Below are 18104 nucleotides of genomic sequence, written 5' to 3'. Positions count from 1 at the left end.
CAAAATACCTTATGCCAAAATTTCATTCAGTTTCTGTGAATGGTATGATAGTTAGGGGCCCATATGTCGGGATAGTTTTTTTATAATCATTCTGTAGAAACATTGCGAAAAACTGGAATTCCTTTATAACGAAATTTCGTTGCAACGAAGTTTCTCTGGTCTCTTTTAAAAGTTATAACAGGATTCGACAGTATCTATAAAGAGAATCTAAATCAAGACCGCAAACAGTTCTTTTTACTTATTCAATAATGATTGTAAATGATTTTTTGATACAGAATAGAAAAAGCATGGAAAAATCTTCATTTTATTGATTTCTCTTTCATTGGTCGGAAGAAATATGGAGTATGGTTTGTCATTATAATCGGTTTATTCCAGAATTGGTTTTGGAAATCGATTATAACACCAATGATGTCTCAATTAAAGTTAATCCCCGTAACTCACGACATTAGTTTTAATTTTTTCAATGATTGTGAAATTTTTCTTTAATTAATTTTGAAGTTATTTCTTTAATTAATTTTGAAGTTATTTCTTTAATTAATTCTGAATTTTTCTCTCATTGATTCTGAACTTTAATCTACAATTATATTGTTTCCTTTTTTAATTCTGTGAGTAAAGTTTTATATTCAGAATTTTATACTCATAATTTGATATTCAGAATAAAATTTTATTTATATTTTATTCTGAATATCTATTTTTTCTAAGATAATTTTTTTTCATTAACTTTTCATTTAAACAACTTTTAAATAACTTTTCATTTTTGACTTTTGCTAGAAACGGAGTAAGAATTTTTTCTATTAAAATTAATTAAGAAGTTCTTATAAAAATCAATTGGTTTGTTTTCAAAGTCTGTTTATTAATTTATAACTTTTACCGGCGAATATGCATAATACGCAAGTGTCGTTGGTAAGTTTGATAGACACTGAAAACATAACTTTTATTGCCGATTATGCTGGATACTTTATCTGTGATTATTTATAATACCCAAGTGCAATTGGTGAATTTGATAAGTATGAAAAAAATTGCAAATGAGTCTAGTATGTGTGATGAATATAGTCGAGCCCTGATATAATGATAGCACATTTTGCGATCGTACCCGGATATAATGATATCACATTGTGCGATCGTACCCGGATATAATGATAGCACATTTTACGCATGTTCAAGAGTTGTTTCCTGCGGACTTGCTAATACGAGAACATTTCGCCCCGCAATTTCTTGCTCGGATGCAAGTGGACCCATGCATGGCCATGGAACATTTTGTGGACAGATGACGCCCATTTCCATCTCCAAGGTCCTGCCAGTACACAAAATTACAGGATATGGGCAAGAGAGAATCCTTTCCAAATGCAACCATTGCCTCTTCATTCTCCAAAGGTCACTGTGTGGTGCGGGTTTACGGCAGCGTTTATCGTTGGCAGTAGTATGGGCAGCGCTTTGGCGTAATTTTTCGGCACACTCCATCTCCGGGGACCTTCCGTCTGACCTCCAGGTCTTATCACTCCCCCCCCCCCTATTCTTCGTGGGGGAATTTTCGTAGTGATGATAATGTTGCTTTTCTTTTACTTCTGTTGATGGTGCTTTCCATTAGTGTACAAATTATGCAGCTTCACTCTGGGGCTCAGATTAGAACCTTTTATAAACAAATATTTACAAGTTATTTATGAAATGATCCAAAAAACGCTCAATTCCCACCGTCTCAGTGCGATGACGTTATTTTTCCCTCTTTCCCATTTTTTTGTAGGAGATTAACTACCAAAAAATAGAGACAAATACACACAAAAACACACGTACACAAGTTTTCAATGTCAACGTTTTTATTGTTTCAGATAACAATATACATATTAGTAGCCGTAGGGTAGAGTCGAGAAATCAGGCAGAAGAACCCTCTTATCGTATACAAGGCCGTACTTTTTCTCCTCCGCTCTGGTTATGACCCGTCTTCTTTACACCTCTCTTGTTATTTTGTACTCGTCTCGAATGATGACCTTCGTGGTAAAATCCATAGATTGGACCAGCGCTTTCATTGAGGCATAGTTTAACTCTAGCGAGTTTTTGAAGTTTAGGGTGAAACCCCGAATTTTACAGAACGTCTTTCCATCAGACCTCCTATAGGCGTAGTTTTTGGCTCCACCTGTTATAATAAAATTAATGAGACTTCATTTAAATTAAAAAAAAGATTTTTGTGAATGAAAAAACAATATTTTTGTTGATAAAAATAATTATAAACGACTAATGTATTGTAATACCTGACACAAATTCGGTGATGTGATGACCGTCGAGCTCATCTGTGAATTGGCCCAAGAAATCGCCCAATAATGGATCATTGGTCCCATTGCTAGCATAGATGATTCTGAAATTTAAAAAAAACATAAAAAACGATACCTAAAAATTAAAAAAAATATGTGTGTATCATCATATTTTTATGTAGAAACTTACGAGTCGGTGTCAAAATACAGCAAAGCATCGCCTAGCTTCTCCATCTCGGAATACAACTTCAAACGGGCCCATGTTGTCGTGAAGGCAGCCAAGAAAACGTTGGTCCGGTCAGTCTGGGGTATAAAATCCGATTTGTACCGCCATTCTATTGCAGCTATATTGTCACTGGGGAGATACAAATCCTTGACCTGAAAAAAATAAATAATTTGGTCACAGATATCATTTTAAATATTAGTTTGACAAAATCAAGTATTAAATGAAATAACATTTTATGAATAATAGAGTAGTATGTAACAGTAGCATGCATAATAATTACCTCAATAGAGGGATCGTTCAACATCTTGTGAAAATCAGATGCTTTAGTCACGTATGACAGTTGCGTCTTGTTCTCCTGCATGCCCCAGCGACCCCAGAAGCTGGAAAAAAAGCGATCATTGAGTATATATGAACGTTTAGTATATACGGTAATTAAAAATTGTTATAGATGGTTTTGAAATTTTTTACCTATTCAGACACAATTTAGCCACCTGACGTCGACCTGGATTGATTTGGATATTTCCAGGCTCCAATTTTATGCCTTCAATTTGCTGATACTGCTTCACGTACGAGTCTTTATCATTATTCGTTACACAGTTTGAAGGCCATCCTGAGGACTCTTGCTTGATCTTGAGGAAGGCGTTGATGTAGGGGGCAAAAAGACCCTCTCGAGATTGATCGAAATGATAAACCTAGAAAAAACAATCCTAATTAAAAAACAAAAATAATCGCAGAAAACATCAAAAATAATTATGGATTAGAAAAAAAAAATACCTCGTATATCCTTTTCACCACATATCCTTTTTCAATGGCCTTCTTGAGTTCCTCAGTCACCCAGGTGCCCGTGATGCATCTTTCCTCGTCGTTGTGATGGCATTCTTTTAAACGTGTTTCCACACACGAACGACACAGGGGAAAGGTCAATTTTCCACCGGATCTATAAAAAATGAAATATATGATGATAAAAATAATAAAAAATTTTATGAAAAAAATATGTTAGATTGGGAATATGTGAAAGTTACGTTATAAAAAAATTATAATAATACCTGTATGGGAGAACGGGCAGATATAAGCCCCTTGGTGGTAGTACTTTGCACTTAATGATGCCAAAATATGAATTCAGCTGTCCAAAGTTCTCGGTAATTATCCGGGGATGTCCAATTGGATATCTACAATGAAAGAAAAAAACATGTAAAAAAAAAGAAAAAAGCAATGGTAGCTATGTTATAAATTTTAAAGTACTCACTTGCAGTATTTGTTGACCCACGGGTACAAAGACGTGAAGTCGATGTATTTTGCGGTGCCTCGATAGAAGAGTTTGGTGGCATTGGTTCGTCCACCATAGAACGCATCCCTGGGTGCCAGCCTGTCGACAAAGTGAAAATCCACCAAGAAATTTTTCAGATCCCCGTTTGTTTTCTTCAGAGCATTGAAATCATGCTCCCACATGACTTCAAGATTGAAGCCGCCTTGACGGAACTTTTGTTCTTGCTCTAGTGTCTTCTTGTGGAGTTCCCACATATACGTATGAGTACAGGGGTTCACCATATCTTTCTCGAAGCACTGTGGACACCCGTGCCAATAACACCCTGAAAAGAAACAAAGCATATCATATATAAATAAAATGAAACACGTAGTAAAGCAAACAAAGTAATAAAATTAATTAATATTACTTACCATGAAACAAAAACACGGTGTTTGTTTCCTCGCAAAACCCGTCTACGCTGAGACCTAGCACTCTTTTTTCTCCCGTCCCGTTTCTGGAATGTTGAATGTTCAACCCTAGGTAGGACAACCATTCAAAGCTAAGACGACTGCTATTGGTATTGTTGACGTAACCATTAATGGGCACCATCCCAATAGTGCCTTCATCGATGTATTTTGACCTATAGGTCGCCATACAGGCCGAGGCAATGGTGAGGTACTGGAATGGGTCGACGCCGGTTAATTCCAAGAACTCCTTACGAAACTGCAAGCAGCATCGACGAAGAATATCAACGTCTGACCTAAAAATTAAGAACATAGTGTTGAAATAATAAAACAATGAATGTTAAAATAATAAATAAAATAAAATAAATCAATATGAAGGAGAAAACAACTTACTTGCAGTATTCATACATTTCGTGTTTAAACACGAATTTTCCGCTCTTTCTTTGCTCATACCAGCTGTCGAATATCGCTTTCGCTTCGACGGCGAAAGCTTCCGGATTGAAGAAGTTCTTGGAAGGAAGGGGTCCACTGTAGTCCTGGTTTTCCGGTCGGTTGAAAAGGTGGGGAAAGTACCCTTTCTTCAGTTCTTCCAAACCGAAAGTTTTCGGCAGTTTGGACAAAGCCATAGGGAGAAAATTGAGGCTGTCGATAACTCGGATGTTGAGAGTGTCCAGTCTCAAAGCCATTATTTTGGATCCACACGGGACAACAGAAGGTTTGACTCCTTGCTCTAGGAGATATCTGTAAAGAAAAAATAACACTTGTGTTATAAAATTTATCACAAAATGTATGCATAATAAAACAGTAACATGCTATTTATGTAAACATTTTCAAAATATTGAAAAAAAACTTACTTGAGCAGGAATTGACCATCGAACCCCTTCATGTTGTGTGCGATAGCGGTGTACCCCTTATGTTCTTTGCGAAAGAGCCAGGCGCAAAATTCGTTGATGCTGTCATATCCGCTGAAGACAGCCTCTTGGCCATCCGCATATTGTGCCACGGCAAAGTTGATCACGTGCTCGCCTGAAGATTGATCCGTCTCGAAATCGAAGAAGACGAGCTTGTCGGAGGGGGCTTTCACCTTCTTCTTCTTGAGGGAGCAGAGGTGTCGTTCGTCATGATGGAAATTCTTGCAGTTGCTGCAATACTTCTCGCCACAAACGTGTTTGCCTCGAGACCGCTCCTTTTCTACAAGAAATTTCTTGCATGTCGGGCATTCGTAGAATTGCTGGCAGTATGTGGTGTTTTTGCCTCCAAGACTCTTGTGTCTTGCAAAGCAGTCAGCGGATCTACATCTCCTGTGGCAGTCTTTGCAGGTTTGAGATGTCCCAACCGTACATGTATCGGCAAAGCAAGTGTTACATCGGACTGTGCATTTGTGTTTCTGAACATGGTCGTAGGCCTTGTCGCAGTCCACACAGTAGAAATTGGAACCGTGGAATCCTTTAGGCGACATGATGAGGTCATAGTGTCCATCACTGAGTAACAAAAATATTTTTCTGTCTTTCTTGGGTGTCTTGTATACCACCTTCATTAAAAAACATAAATACGAAATTATACAAAAAAAATTCATGAATACATAACATACATATATATATAATGTTCATTGAATAGTACTTTTTAGTAATAAAAATTACCCGATAAAATTCTTCTGACGACTTGACGAATATCTGGACATCTAGAATTTCGGCAAACTTGGCGATGGCATTAAAACCACAAGGACCTATGGGAACTTCGGCTTTTTGATATAGATCAATGGACATTTCTTTCTGTATGTTTATTCTTGAGTCTCTTATGCTCGAAAGTTTAGGATGTTTCTCAAGGTAGGCGTTACCCACGACTATGGCCCTTGCACAACACAGTCCATCTTGTGGTACGCTTATAACGGACTTCTTTGTCAACCGGTCGGTCGATATGTTGACAATCTTACGTCTGCCACCACCTCGTGGTAATCTGACAGTGATGACGTCAAATCTGAGAGATGGGTCATTTAGAGGGATGGCGTTCTTGCTCTGCAACACTTTCATTATCACAGCCAATAGTGATTCTATCGTGAGCGAGGCCACAGGAATAAGCGAGGTGGAGATAGGTCGATCCAAGCTGTCAGATGTCATAACGATGCTGGAAATAAAGAAAATAATCAATTATTCAAATCAAAAATAACTGATCATATGTCTAGCTAACTATACGTGTAATTTTACAACTAGTAAATATTTACCGAATTTTGTCATCAGGATGCAACCCGTTAGTTGTTTCATCTATCAGTTGCCGCAATAATGCTCGCAAAAATGCCATAGCCGCTATTAATCTGGTTGACGGATCTATCAGAACCTCCGTTCGTATCCGAGCTGTATATGTGATTTGTTCCGCATTAAAACGGATGTTTTTCTTGCGGGATTTTTCTTGCAACACGTATGACTTCGTGTCCTGCAAAAGAAAGGAGATGTGGTAACATAGCAGATAAAAATAAATCACAATACACACAGAAAAAAAAAAAATATATATATATAATCATTCGAAAAACTTACTCTGGATGTACCTTCGCCAGGGTCATAGTCTCTTCCAAGACCTATCTGATCCATGGCTTCCTATTAGAGAAATAGAGCTAATGTTAGAATATATACACATGAGGGAAAAAACTAATGAAATAGAAAAGTTGTGAGGCATAATCAAATCTAACCTTCTCAACTTGACCCCATTCGATTTCTTCTAAGAAAGGGTTTTCAGCCATTATCCACTCTGCTTCGTCTGGTCCAAATAGAACGGTATTCTAGAGAAAATGTAGTATATCTTTAGTCAATACTATGAGGGAATCTTTTAAATGGTGATAAATAAGTAAAATAAAATTATTAGTACCTCTACTTTTCGTTCCCATTTGATATTATCAGGCATTGGATTGTTAGATTCACCATCGAAAACATTCTAAAAAAAACATAGATTTAATACGCTATTTATTATTATTATTACACAAATACACACACGTGCATTAAAAACAAGCATTCTGGTGTTGACTGTAAAGGCTTCCCACCAGACCTAAATGAATTATATATTGAATATTTTCTCTACAGCAGAGAGAGAGAGAGAGCTAACATATTTATTAGATATGTCAGACTGTATACTTATATAGAATGAAGGTCAATATACAATATATTATTAATTTTATTACTAATAGTGTAATCATTGTTTTTGTATCTGCTTACAATATCTTCATCCAAACAGTCTCGTACGAAGTGAAAAATTATTATTTATGTTTTATTAAGTTATTTGTCAATGTGAAAAATGTAGGAAAACCCTCTTTTTATATAATGTTGATATTAGGTTCTGACGCATGATAAATCCTATTATATCTATTCGTATAGTTCTATTTTGATTTTTCGTTAGATATTTTTCATTTATTTGAGAAAGTTCGATAATTCTGTACAAAAAGTTTTGTCTTAAGTGTGTGGCAATGTATTTTAGAATTATTTGAGATCTTATTCTGCTATAAAATCAACACAGAAATAAAGGTAGTTCCGTCAATATATTTAGAATTCATGAATATATATGCTACTTACATTATGATTTTCCATCTTTCTCTTCAGAGTTGAAAGGATGATGAGGTCGATAAGAAAAAAAAAGCGAACGGTTAGACGCGAAGACGACGGGAGAGAGAGAAAACTAGCTACCGATAGGTCTGAGAGCTAGTGAGTGAGTGAAGAAATTTCTACCACCGAGAGTGATATAAAGCATTTTCGCCAAGCTCACTAAGGGGGCCTAGATTTGGCGACGGCCAGTAAGGCGTTAACGTCCACTTAGCTAAAATGCTTTATATCACTCTCTGTGGTAGAAATTTCTTCACTCACTCACTAGCTCTCAGACCTATGGGTAGCTAGTTTTCTCTCTCTCTCCCGTCGTCTTCGCGTCTAACCGTTCGCTTTTTTTTTCTTATCGACCTCATCATCCTTTCAACTCTGAAGAGAAAGATGGAAAATCATAATGTAAGTAGCATATATATTCATGAATTCTAAATATATTGACGGAACTACCTTTATTTCTGTGTTGATTTTATAGCAGAATAAGATCTCAAATAATTCTAAAATACATTGCCACACACTTAAGACAAAACTTTTTGTACAGAATTATCGAACTTTCTCAAATAAATGAAAAATATCTAACGAAAAATCAAAATAGAACTATACGAATAGATATAATAGGATTTATCATGCGTCAGAACCTAATATCAACATTATATAAAAAGAGGGTTTTCCTACATTTTTCACATTGACAAATAACTTAATAAAACATAAATAATAATTTTTCACTTCGTACGAGACTGTTTGGATGAAGATATTGTAAGCAGATACAAAAACAATGATTACACTATTAGTAATAAAATTAATAATATATTGTATATTGACCTTCATTCTATATAAGTATACAGTCTGACATATCTAATAAATATGTTAGCTCTCTCTCTCTCTCTGCTGTAGAGAAAATATTCAATATATAATTCATTTAGGTCTGGTGGGAAGCCTTTACAGTCAACACCAGAATGCTTGTTTTTAATGCACGTGTGTGTATTTGTGTAATAATAATAATAAATAGCGTATTAAATCTATGTTTTTTTTAGAATACAAATACAAATACAAATACAACGCCACAACAGGCAAATTGCCCAACGAGGTGGCTGACTTAAGAACATCATGGATCCCCGAGCCATTTTTTGGAGTCCCTACCTACCACTGCTACACCACACATGCACCCCCCAACGGAACCCCCCAACGAACCCCCAACGAATCGGTACATGCGGGAATGTGAGTGTACGTGTAGTGCAACCTGACGTAAAGTTTGTTTCGGTGTAATGCTCGTTATGTGTAGTGCTGTCATCTGCCCCCAGTTTTTCTAACTATGAGTGAAGTGTTATGGTTGAATGATTTATCGTTGTAGGACTGTTGCTCTCTGTGGCGAGACTTTTTAACGGGGAGATCGGCTCGCATTTGCGCCTTGAAGTTGGGAACCACAGAAAACCAACTTCAGCCGACCACCACTGTGGGGTTCGAACCCGGATCCTCGCATCACGAGTCCGGCATTGTAACCACTCGACCACCACAGCGGCAGTTTTCGATGTTGTTTTCGATGTTTTCGATGGTGAATCTAACAATCCAATGCCTGATAATATCAAATGGGAACGAAAAGTAGAGGTACTAATAATTTTATTTTACTTATTTATCACCATTTAAAAGATTCCCTCATAGTATTGACTAAAGATATACTACATTTTCTCTAGAATACCGTTCTATTTGGACCAGACGAAGCAGAGTGGATAATGGCTGAAAACCCTTTCTTAGAAGAAATCGAATGGGGTCAAGTTGAGAAGGTTAGATTTGATTATGCCTCACAACTTTTCTATTTCATTAGTTTTTTCCCTCATGTGTATATATTCTAACATTAGCTCTATTTCTCTAATAGGAAGCCATGGATCAGATAGGTCTTGGAAGAGACTATGACCCTGGCGAAGGTACATCCAGAGTAAGTTTTTCGAATGATTATATATATATATTTTTTTTTTTTCTGTGTGTATTGTGATTTATTTTTATCTGCTATGTTACCACATCTCCTTTCTTTTGCAGGACACGAAGTCATACGTGTTGCAAGAAAAATCCCGCAAGAAAAACATCCGTTTTAATGCGGAACAAATCACATATACAGCTCGGATACGAACGGAGGTTCTGATAGATCCGTCAACCAGATTAATAGCGGCTATGGCATTTTTGCGAGCATTATTGCGGCAACTGATAGATGAAACAACTAACGGGTTGCATCCTGATGACAAAATTCGGTAAATATTTACTAGTTGTAAAATTACACGTATAGTTAGCTAGACATATGATCAGTTATTTTTGATTTGAATAATTGATTATTTTCTTTATTTCCAGCATCGTTATGACATCTGACAGCTTGGATCGACCTATCTCCACCTCGCTTATTCCTGTGGCCTCGCTCACGATAGAATCACTATTGGCTGTGATAATGAAAGTGTTGCAGAGCAAGAACGCCATCCCTCTAAATGACCCATCTCTCAGATTTGACGTCATCACTGTCAGATTACCACGAGGTGGTGGCAGACGTAAGATTGTCAACATATCGACCGACCGGTTGACAAAGAAGTCCGTTATAAGCGTACCACAAGATGGACTGTGTTGTGCAAGGGCCATAGTCGTGGGTAACGCCTACCTTGAGAAACATCCTAAACTTTCGAGCATAAGAGACTCAAGAATAAACATACAGAAAGAAATGTCCATTGATCTATATCAAAAAGCCGAAGTTCCCATAGGTCCTTGTGGTTTTAATGCCATCGCCAAGTTTGCCGAAATTCTAGATGTCCAGATATTCGTCAAGTCGTCAGAAGAATTTTATCGGGTAATTTTTATTACTAAAAAGTACTATTCAATGAACATTATATATATATGTATGTTATGTATTCATGAATTTTTTTTGTATAATTTCGTATTTATGTTTTTTAATGAAGGTGGTATACAAGACACCCAAGAAAGACAGAAAAATATTTTTGTTACTCAGTGATGGACACTATGACCTCATCATGTCGCCTAAAGGATTCCACGGTTCCAATTTCTACTGTGTGGACTGCGACAAGGCCTACGACCATGTTCAGAAACACAAATGCACAGTCCGATGTAACACTTGCTTTGCCGATACATGTACGGTTGGGACATCTCAAACCTGCAAAGACTGCCACAGGAGATGTAGATCCGCTGACTGCTTTGCAAGACACAAGAGTCTTGGAGGCAAAAACACCACATACTGCCAGCAATTCTACGAATGCCCGACATGCAAGAAATTTCTTGTAGAAAAGGAGCGGTCTCGAGGCAAACACGTTTGTGGCGAGAAGTATTGCAGCAACTGCAAGAATTTCCATCATGACGAACGACACCTCTGCTCCCTCAAGAAGAAGAAGGTGAAAGCCCCCTCCGACAAGCTCGTCTTCTTCGATTTCGAGACGGATCAATCTTCAGGCGAGCACGTGATCAACTTTGCCGTGGCACAATATGCGGATGGCCAAGAGGCTGTCTTCAGCGGATATGACAGCATCAACGAATTTTGCGCCTGGCTCTTTCGCAAAGAACATAAGGGGTACACCGCTATCGCACACAACATGAAGGGGTTCGATGGTCAATTCCTGCTCAAGTAAGTTTTTTTTCAATATTTTGAAAATGTTTACATAAATAGCATGTTACTGTTTTATTATGCATACATTTTGTGATAAATTTTATAACACAAGTGTTATTTTTTCTTTACAGATATCTCCTAGAGCAAGGAGTCAAACCTTCTGTTGTCCCGTGTGGATCCAAAATAATGGCTTTGAGACTGGACACTCTCAACATCCGAGTTATCGACAGCCTCAATTTTCTCCCTATGGCTTTGTCCAAACTGCCGAAAACTTTCGGTTTGGAAGAACTGAAGAAAGGGTACTTTCCCCACCTTTTCAACCGACCGGAAAACCAGGACTACAGTGGACCCCTTCCTTCCAAGAACTTCTTCAATCCGGAAGCTTTCGCCGTCGAAGCGAAAGCGATATTCGACAGCTGGTATGAGCAAAGAAAGAGCGGAAAATTCGTGTTTAAACACGAAATGTATGAATACTGCAAGTAAGTTGTTTTCTCCTTCATATTGATTTATTTTATTTTATTTATTATTTTAACATTCATTGTTTTATTATTTCAACACTATGTTCTTAATTTTTAGGTCAGACGTTGATATTCTTCGTCGATGCTGCTTGCAGTTTCGTAAGGAGTTCTTGGAATTAACCGGCGTCGACCCATTCCAGTACCTCACCATTGCCTCGGCCTGTATGGCGACCTATAGGTCAAAATACATCGATGAAGGCACTATTGGGATGGTGCCCATTAATGGTTACGTCAACAATACCAATAGCAGTCGTCTTAGCTTTGAATGGTTGTCCTACCTAGGGTTGAACATTCAACATTCCAGAAACGGGACGGGAGAAAAAAGAGTGCTAGGTCTCAGCGTAGACGGGTTTTGCGAGGAAACAAACACCGTGTTTTTGTTTCATGGTAAGTAATATTAATTAATTTTATTACTTTGTTTGCTTTACTACGTGTTTCATTTTATTTATATATGATATGCTTTGTTTCTTTTCAGGGTGTTATTGGCACGGGTGTCCACAGTGCTTCGAGAAAGATATGGTGAACCCCTGTACTCATACGTATATGTGGGAACTCCACAAGAAGACACTAGAGCAAGAACAAAAGTTCCGTCAAGGCGGCTTCAATCTTGAAGTCATGTGGGAGCATGATTTCAATGCTCTGAAGAAAACAAACGGGGATCTGAAAAATTTCTTGGTGGATTTTCACTTTGTCGACAGGCTGGCACCCAGGGATGCGTTCTATGGTGGACGAACCAATGCCACCAAACTCTTCTATCGAGGCACCGCAAAATACATCGACTTCACGTCTTTGTACCCGTGGGTCAACAAATACTGCAAGTGAGTACTTTAAAATTTATAACATAGCTACCATTGCTTTTTTCTTTTTTTTTACATGTTTTTTTCTTTCATTGTAGATATCCAATTGGACATCCCCGGATAATTACCGAGAACTTTGGACAGCTGAATTCATATTTTGGCATCATTAAGTGCAAAGTACTACCACCAAGGGGCTTATATCTGCCCGTTCTCCCATACAGGTATTATTATAATTTTTTTATAACGTAACTTTCACATATTCCCAATCTAACATATTTTTTTCATAAAATTTTTTATTATTTTTATCATCATATATTTCATTTTTTATAGATCCGGTGGAAAATTGACCTTTCCCCTGTGTCGTTCGTGTGTGGAAACACGTTTAAAAGAATGCCATCACAACGACGAGGAAAGATGCATCACGGGCACCTGGGTGACTGAGGAACTCAAGAAGGCCATTGAAAAAGGATATGTGGTGAAAAGGATATACGAGGTATTTTTTTTTTCTAATCCATAATTATTTTTGATGTTTTCTGCGATTATTTTTGTTTTTTAATTAGGATTGTTTTTTCTAGGTTTATCATTTCGATCAATCTCGAGAGGGTCTTTTTGCCCCCTACATCAACGCCTTCCTCAAGATCAAGCAAGAGTCCTCAGGATGGCCTTCAAACTGTGTAACGAATAATGATAAAGACTCGTACGTGAAGCAGTATCAGCAAATTGAAGGCATAAAATTGGAGCCTGGAAATATCCAAATCAATCCAGGTCGACGTCAGGTGGCTAAATTGTGTCTGAATAGGTAAAAAATTTCAAAACCATCTATAACAATTTTTAATTACCGTATATACTAAACGTTCATATATACTCAATGATCGCTTTTTTTCCAGCTTCTGGGGTCGCTGGGGCATGCAGGAGAACAAGACGCAACTGTCATACGTGACTAAAGCATCTGATTTTCACAAGATGTTGAACGATCCCTCTATTGAGGTAATTATTATGCATGCTACTGTTACATACTACTCTATTATTCATAAAATGTTATTTCATTTAATACTTGATTTTGTCAAACTAATATTTAAAATGATATCTGTGACCAAATTATTTATTTTTTTCAGGTCAAGGATTTGTATCTCCCCAGTGACAATATAGCTGCAATAGAATGGCGGTACAAATCGGATTTTATACCCCAGACTGACCGGACCAACGTTTTCTTGGCTGCCTTCACGACAACATGGGCCCGTTTGAAGTTGTATTCCGAGATGGAGAAGCTAGGCGATGCTTTGCTGTATTTTGACACCGACTCGTAAGTTTCTACATAAAAATATGATGATACACACATATTTTTTTTAATTTTTAGGTATCGTTTTTTATGTTTTTTTTAAATTTCAGAATCATCTATGCTAGCAATGGGACCAATGATCCATTATTGGGCGATTTCTTGGGCCAATTCACAGATGAGCTCGACGGTCATCACATCACCGAATTTGTGTCAGGTATTACAATACATTAGTCGTTTATAATTATTTTTATCAACAAAAATATTGTTTTTTCATTCACAAAAATCTTTTTTTTAATTTAAATGAAGTCTCATTAATTTTATTATAACAGGTGGAGCCAAAAACTACGCCTATAGGAGGTCTGATGGAAAGACGTTCTGTAAAATTCGGGGTTTCACCCTAAACTTCAAAAACTCGCTAGAGTTAAACTATGCCTCAATGAAAGCGCTGGTCCAATCTATGGATTTTACCACGAAGGTCATCATTCGAGACGAGTACAAAATAACAAGAGAGGTGTAAAGAAGACGGGTCATAACCAGAGCGGAGGAGAAAAAGTACGGCCTTGTATACGATAAGAGGGTTCTTCTGCCTGATTTCTCGACTCTACCCTACGGCTACTAATATGTATATTGTTATCTGAAACAATAAAAACGTTGACATTGAAAACTTGTGTACGTGTGTTTTTGTGTGTATTTGTCTCTATTTTTTGGTAGTTAATCTCCTACAAAAAAATGGGAAAGAGGGAAAAATAACGTCATCGCACTGAGACGGTGGGAATTGAGCGTTTTTTGGATCATTTCATAAATAACTTGTAAATATTTGTTTATAAAAGGTTCTAATCTGAGCCCCAGAGTGAAGCTGCATAATTTGTACACTAATGGAAAGCACCATCAACAGAAGTAAAAGAAAAGCAACATTATCATCACTACGAAAATTCCCCCACGAAGAATAGGGGGGGGGAGTGATAAGACCTGGAGGTCAGACGGAAGGTCCCCGGAGATGGAGTGTGCCGAAAAATTACGCCAAAGCGCTGCCCATACTACTGCCAACGATAAACGCTGCCGTAAACCCGCACCACACAGTGACCTTTGGAGAATGAAGAGGCAATGGTTGCATTTGGAAAGGATTCTCTCTTGCCCATATCCTGTAATTTTGTGTACTGGCAGGACCTTGGAGATGGAAATGGGCGTCATCTGTCCACAAAATGTTCCATGGCCATGCATGGGTCCACTTGCATCCGAGCAAGAAATTGCGGGGCGAAATGTTCTCGTATTAGCAAGTCCGCAGGAAACAACTCTTGAACATGCGTAAAATGTGCTATCATTATATCCGGGTACGATCGCACAATGTGATATCATTATATCCGGGTACGATCGCAAAATGTGCTATCATTATATCAGGGCTCGACTATATTCATCACACATACTAGACTCATTTGCAATTTTTTTCATACTTATCAAATTCACCAATTGCACTTGGGTATTATAAATAATCACAGATAAAGTATCCAGCATAATCGGCAATAAAAGTTATGTTTTCAGTGTCTATCAAACTTACCAACGACACTTGCGTATTATGCATATTCGCCGGTAAAAGTTATAAATTAATAAACAGACTTTGAAAACAAACCAATTGATTTTTATAAGAACTTCTTAATTAATTTTAATAGAAAAAATTCTTACTCCGTTTCTAGCAAAAGTCAAAAATGAAAAGTTATTTAAAAGTTGTTTAAATGAAAAGTTAATGAAAAAAAATTATCTTAGAAAAAATAGATATTCAGAATAAAATATAAATAAAATTTTATTCTGAATATCAAATTATGAGTATAAAATTCTGAATATAAAACTTTACTCACAGAATTAAAAAAGGAAACAATATAATTGTAGATTAAAGTTCAGAATCAATGAGAGAAAAATTCAGAATTAATTAAAGAAATAACTTCAAAATTAATTAAAGAAATAACTTCAAAATTAATTAAAGAAAAATTTCACAATCATTGAAAAAATTAAAACTAATGTCGTGAGTTACGGGGATTAACTTTAATTGAGACATCATTGGTGTTATAATCGATTTCCAAAACCAATTCTGGAATAAACCGATTATAATGACAAACCATACTCCATATTTCTTCCGACCAATGAAAGAGAAATCAATAAAATGAAGATTTTTCCATGCTTTTTCTATTCTGTATCAAAAAATCATTTACAATCATTATTGAATAAGTAAAAAGAACTGTTTGCGGTCTTGATTTAGATTCTCTTTATAGATACTGTCGAATCCTGTTATAACTTTTAAAAGAGACCAGAGAAACTTCGTTGCAACGAAATTTCGTTATAAAGGAATTCCAGTTTTTCGCAATGTTTCTACAGAATGATTATAAAAAAACTATCCCGACATATGGGCCCCTAACTATCATACCATTCACAGAAACTGAATGAAATTTTGGCATAAGGTATTTTGATGTATGCGCTCAAGAATGATATGGAAAACAACAGTGTCACTCTAACAGTTACGGTTACAGTGAGAAAATTTTGAAAATATCAAATGGCAACACCAAGTTTTTTGTATTGGAATGTGATCTCCATTGTGAAAAACCCTAAATAGCGTTCGAACGGCAACTGTAGCATGAAAATCACCGGCGGTAGATAGGCTAAAAGTGAGGACAACCAATAAGGACAGAGAAGCAGCATAAAATAAAGCATTTTATTGTGTTTCACAAATTTTCCACATGACCTTGTGGAGGACTAATCAGGCTGGGATCTCAGCCGAAGAAACGGTGTGACGAATGAAACGAACATTAATGCTCTGGTGCACGGCAAAGTCCTTTTTACTTTTTCCTTGCCTAGCTCCGGGGATTTTCGTGCTACAGGTGCCATTCTAACGCTATTTAGTGTTTTTCAGTATGGAGATCGCATTCCAATACAAAAAACTTGGTGTTGCCATTTGATATTTTCGAAATTTTCTCACTGTAACCGTAACTGTTAGAGTGACACTGCTGTTTTCCATATCATTCTTGAGCGCATACCTCAAAATACCTTATGCCAAAATTTCATTCAGTTTCTGTGAATGGTATGATAGTTAGGGGCCCATATGTCGGGATAGTTTTTTTATAATCACCCCGTATATAAAATTATCCGGAGGGAATAAAAAGTTTTTGTTAAAACGAGATTTTTCCTATAACGTTTTCTTGAAAATGCGATTCGACTGTATATGTGTGAAATACATTTTTGGAATTAAAAAACAATGTATAGTCGAATCGCGTTTTAACGAATACCGTTATAGCAAAGCAATCTCGTTTTAACGAATACCGTTATAGCAAAGCAATCTCGTTTTAACGAAAACTTTCTTGATCTCCCGAGATAATTTTCTATAGGCACACTGTAAAAATCTAAAAATCTAGAAATCCTTTGTAGCGAAATTTCATTGTCACGAAGTGATTTCTCTGGTCTCTTGGAGTTCGTTATAACGGGATTCGACTGTTTAAAAATCAGTACCAGATAGAAAATTATCTGAAATTTGCAGCAGATACTGGAGTATACATAGCCATTATTTATTATCGTGATTTCAAAATTAACAATGAAATAAATTAACTCAACAGTAATTGTGCCCACCAGTATGAATCGACAACGATTTCTTGGATGTACTTTATTTGTTTTGCGTAATGTACGTTTGTTGATGTGATGAATAAACTTCAAATCGAGTTGAATAATTGTATCGTGTCAGGGGTGTTTTTACATTGTACGTAAAATACATTATTTACATAATTCTCAATGATTTGGTCATCTTCTACTTTCTACATTTTTTTTCTTCTTATACAGTACAATATTCAATACCGATTTCATAACAACTGTGGCTCTCTAACTTCCAGATGGATGTTGCCAAATTTTCTGAACGTTCAAATAATATAAAATTATGAAAGAACCACCGCTGCAACGTTGTTAGACTACAGTAGCAATAATTTTATGATTCGAAAAAAATTGTACTTTCAGTAGCATCTCTGGATAGGAGTATGTTGGAACGTTGTTTTAGCTCTATTTGTTCCTTGCAGTCCATAGCATTGCTATCGCATCGTTTTTGATAGTAATGGATAAAATGCCCTCCATCGTTTGAGAACATTCGGAGATGGCTATTGTTACAACTAAACCAAGCATACACCTTGC

General features: G+C 36.7%; 2 protein-coding genes across 2 annotated transcripts; one reads left to right on the top strand and one right to left on the bottom strand.

The window, feature by feature from the left end:
- Window positions 1–1850: 1850 nt before the first annotated feature.
- Window positions 1851–7815, bottom strand: LOC149075460 (uncharacterized). The gene is made up of 17 exons (XM_089242817.1): window positions 7740–7815; window positions 7042–7107; window positions 6866–6955; window positions 6714–6773; window positions 6404–6612; window positions 5823–6306; window positions 5037–5713; window positions 4576–4923; window positions 4150–4478; window positions 3719–4061; window positions 3519–3641; window positions 3247–3409; window positions 2941–3164; window positions 2753–2852; window positions 2437–2624; window positions 2247–2350; window positions 1851–2131 (listed from the first exon to the last, which is right to left on the bottom strand). The coding sequence occupies exons 1-17, from the start codon at window positions 7752–7754 to the stop codon at window positions 1944–1946; spliced, it is 3711 nt and encodes a 1236-aa protein (XP_089098943.1). The 5' UTR covers window positions 7755–7815; the 3' UTR covers window positions 1851–1943.
- A 1491-nt stretch (window positions 7816–9306) lies between these two features.
- LOC149075459 (uncharacterized) lies at window positions 9307–14556 on the top strand. The gene is made up of 16 exons (XM_089242816.1): window positions 9307–9365; window positions 9452–9541; window positions 9634–9693; window positions 9795–10003; window positions 10101–10584; window positions 10694–11370; window positions 11484–11831; window positions 11929–12257; window positions 12346–12688; window positions 12766–12888; window positions 12998–13160; window positions 13243–13466; window positions 13555–13654; window positions 13783–13970; window positions 14057–14160; window positions 14276–14556. The coding sequence occupies exons 1-16, from the start codon at window positions 9330–9332 to the stop codon at window positions 14461–14463; spliced, it is 3666 nt and encodes a 1221-aa protein (XP_089098942.1). The 5' UTR covers window positions 9307–9329; the 3' UTR covers window positions 14464–14556.
- The last annotated feature ends 3548 nt before the right edge of the window (window positions 14557–18104 follow it).

The sequence above is a fragment of the Pholcus phalangioides genome, unplaced genomic scaffold, assembly GCF_987345545.1.
Source record: "Pholcus phalangioides strain wild (caught in Gottingen) unplaced genomic scaffold, Ppha-v1.0 ptg000015l_1, whole genome shotgun sequence".
Classification (NCBI taxonomy): Eukaryota; Metazoa; Arthropoda; class Arachnida; order Araneae; family Pholcidae; genus Pholcus; species Pholcus phalangioides.
The sequence above is the reverse complement of the archived record's forward strand: the minus strand, read 5'-3'. Positions and strand labels throughout refer to the sequence as shown.

Excerpts from the sequence above, each read along its gene's own strand:
- LOC149075460 (XM_089242817.1), bottom strand. Across the intron at positions 4,479-4,575 it reads GAAATGTATGAATACTGCAA|GTCAGACGTTGATATTCTTC; the intron begins GTAAGTTGTTTT and ends CTTAATTTTTAG. Across the intron at positions 3,410-3,518 it reads CTGCCCGTTCTCCCATACAG|ATCCGGTGGAAAATTGACCT; the intron begins GTATTATTATAA and ends CATTTTTTATAG.
- LOC149075459 (XM_089242816.1), top strand. The coding sequence starts at position 9,330 with ATGCCTGATAATATCAAATGGGAACGAAAAGTAGAG. Across the intron at positions 11,832-11,928 it reads GAAATGTATGAATACTGCAA|GTCAGACGTTGATATTCTTC; the intron begins GTAAGTTGTTTT and ends CTTAATTTTTAG. Across the intron at positions 12,889-12,997 it reads CTGCCCGTTCTCCCATACAG|ATCCGGTGGAAAATTGACCT; the intron begins GTATTATTATAA and ends CATTTTTTATAG.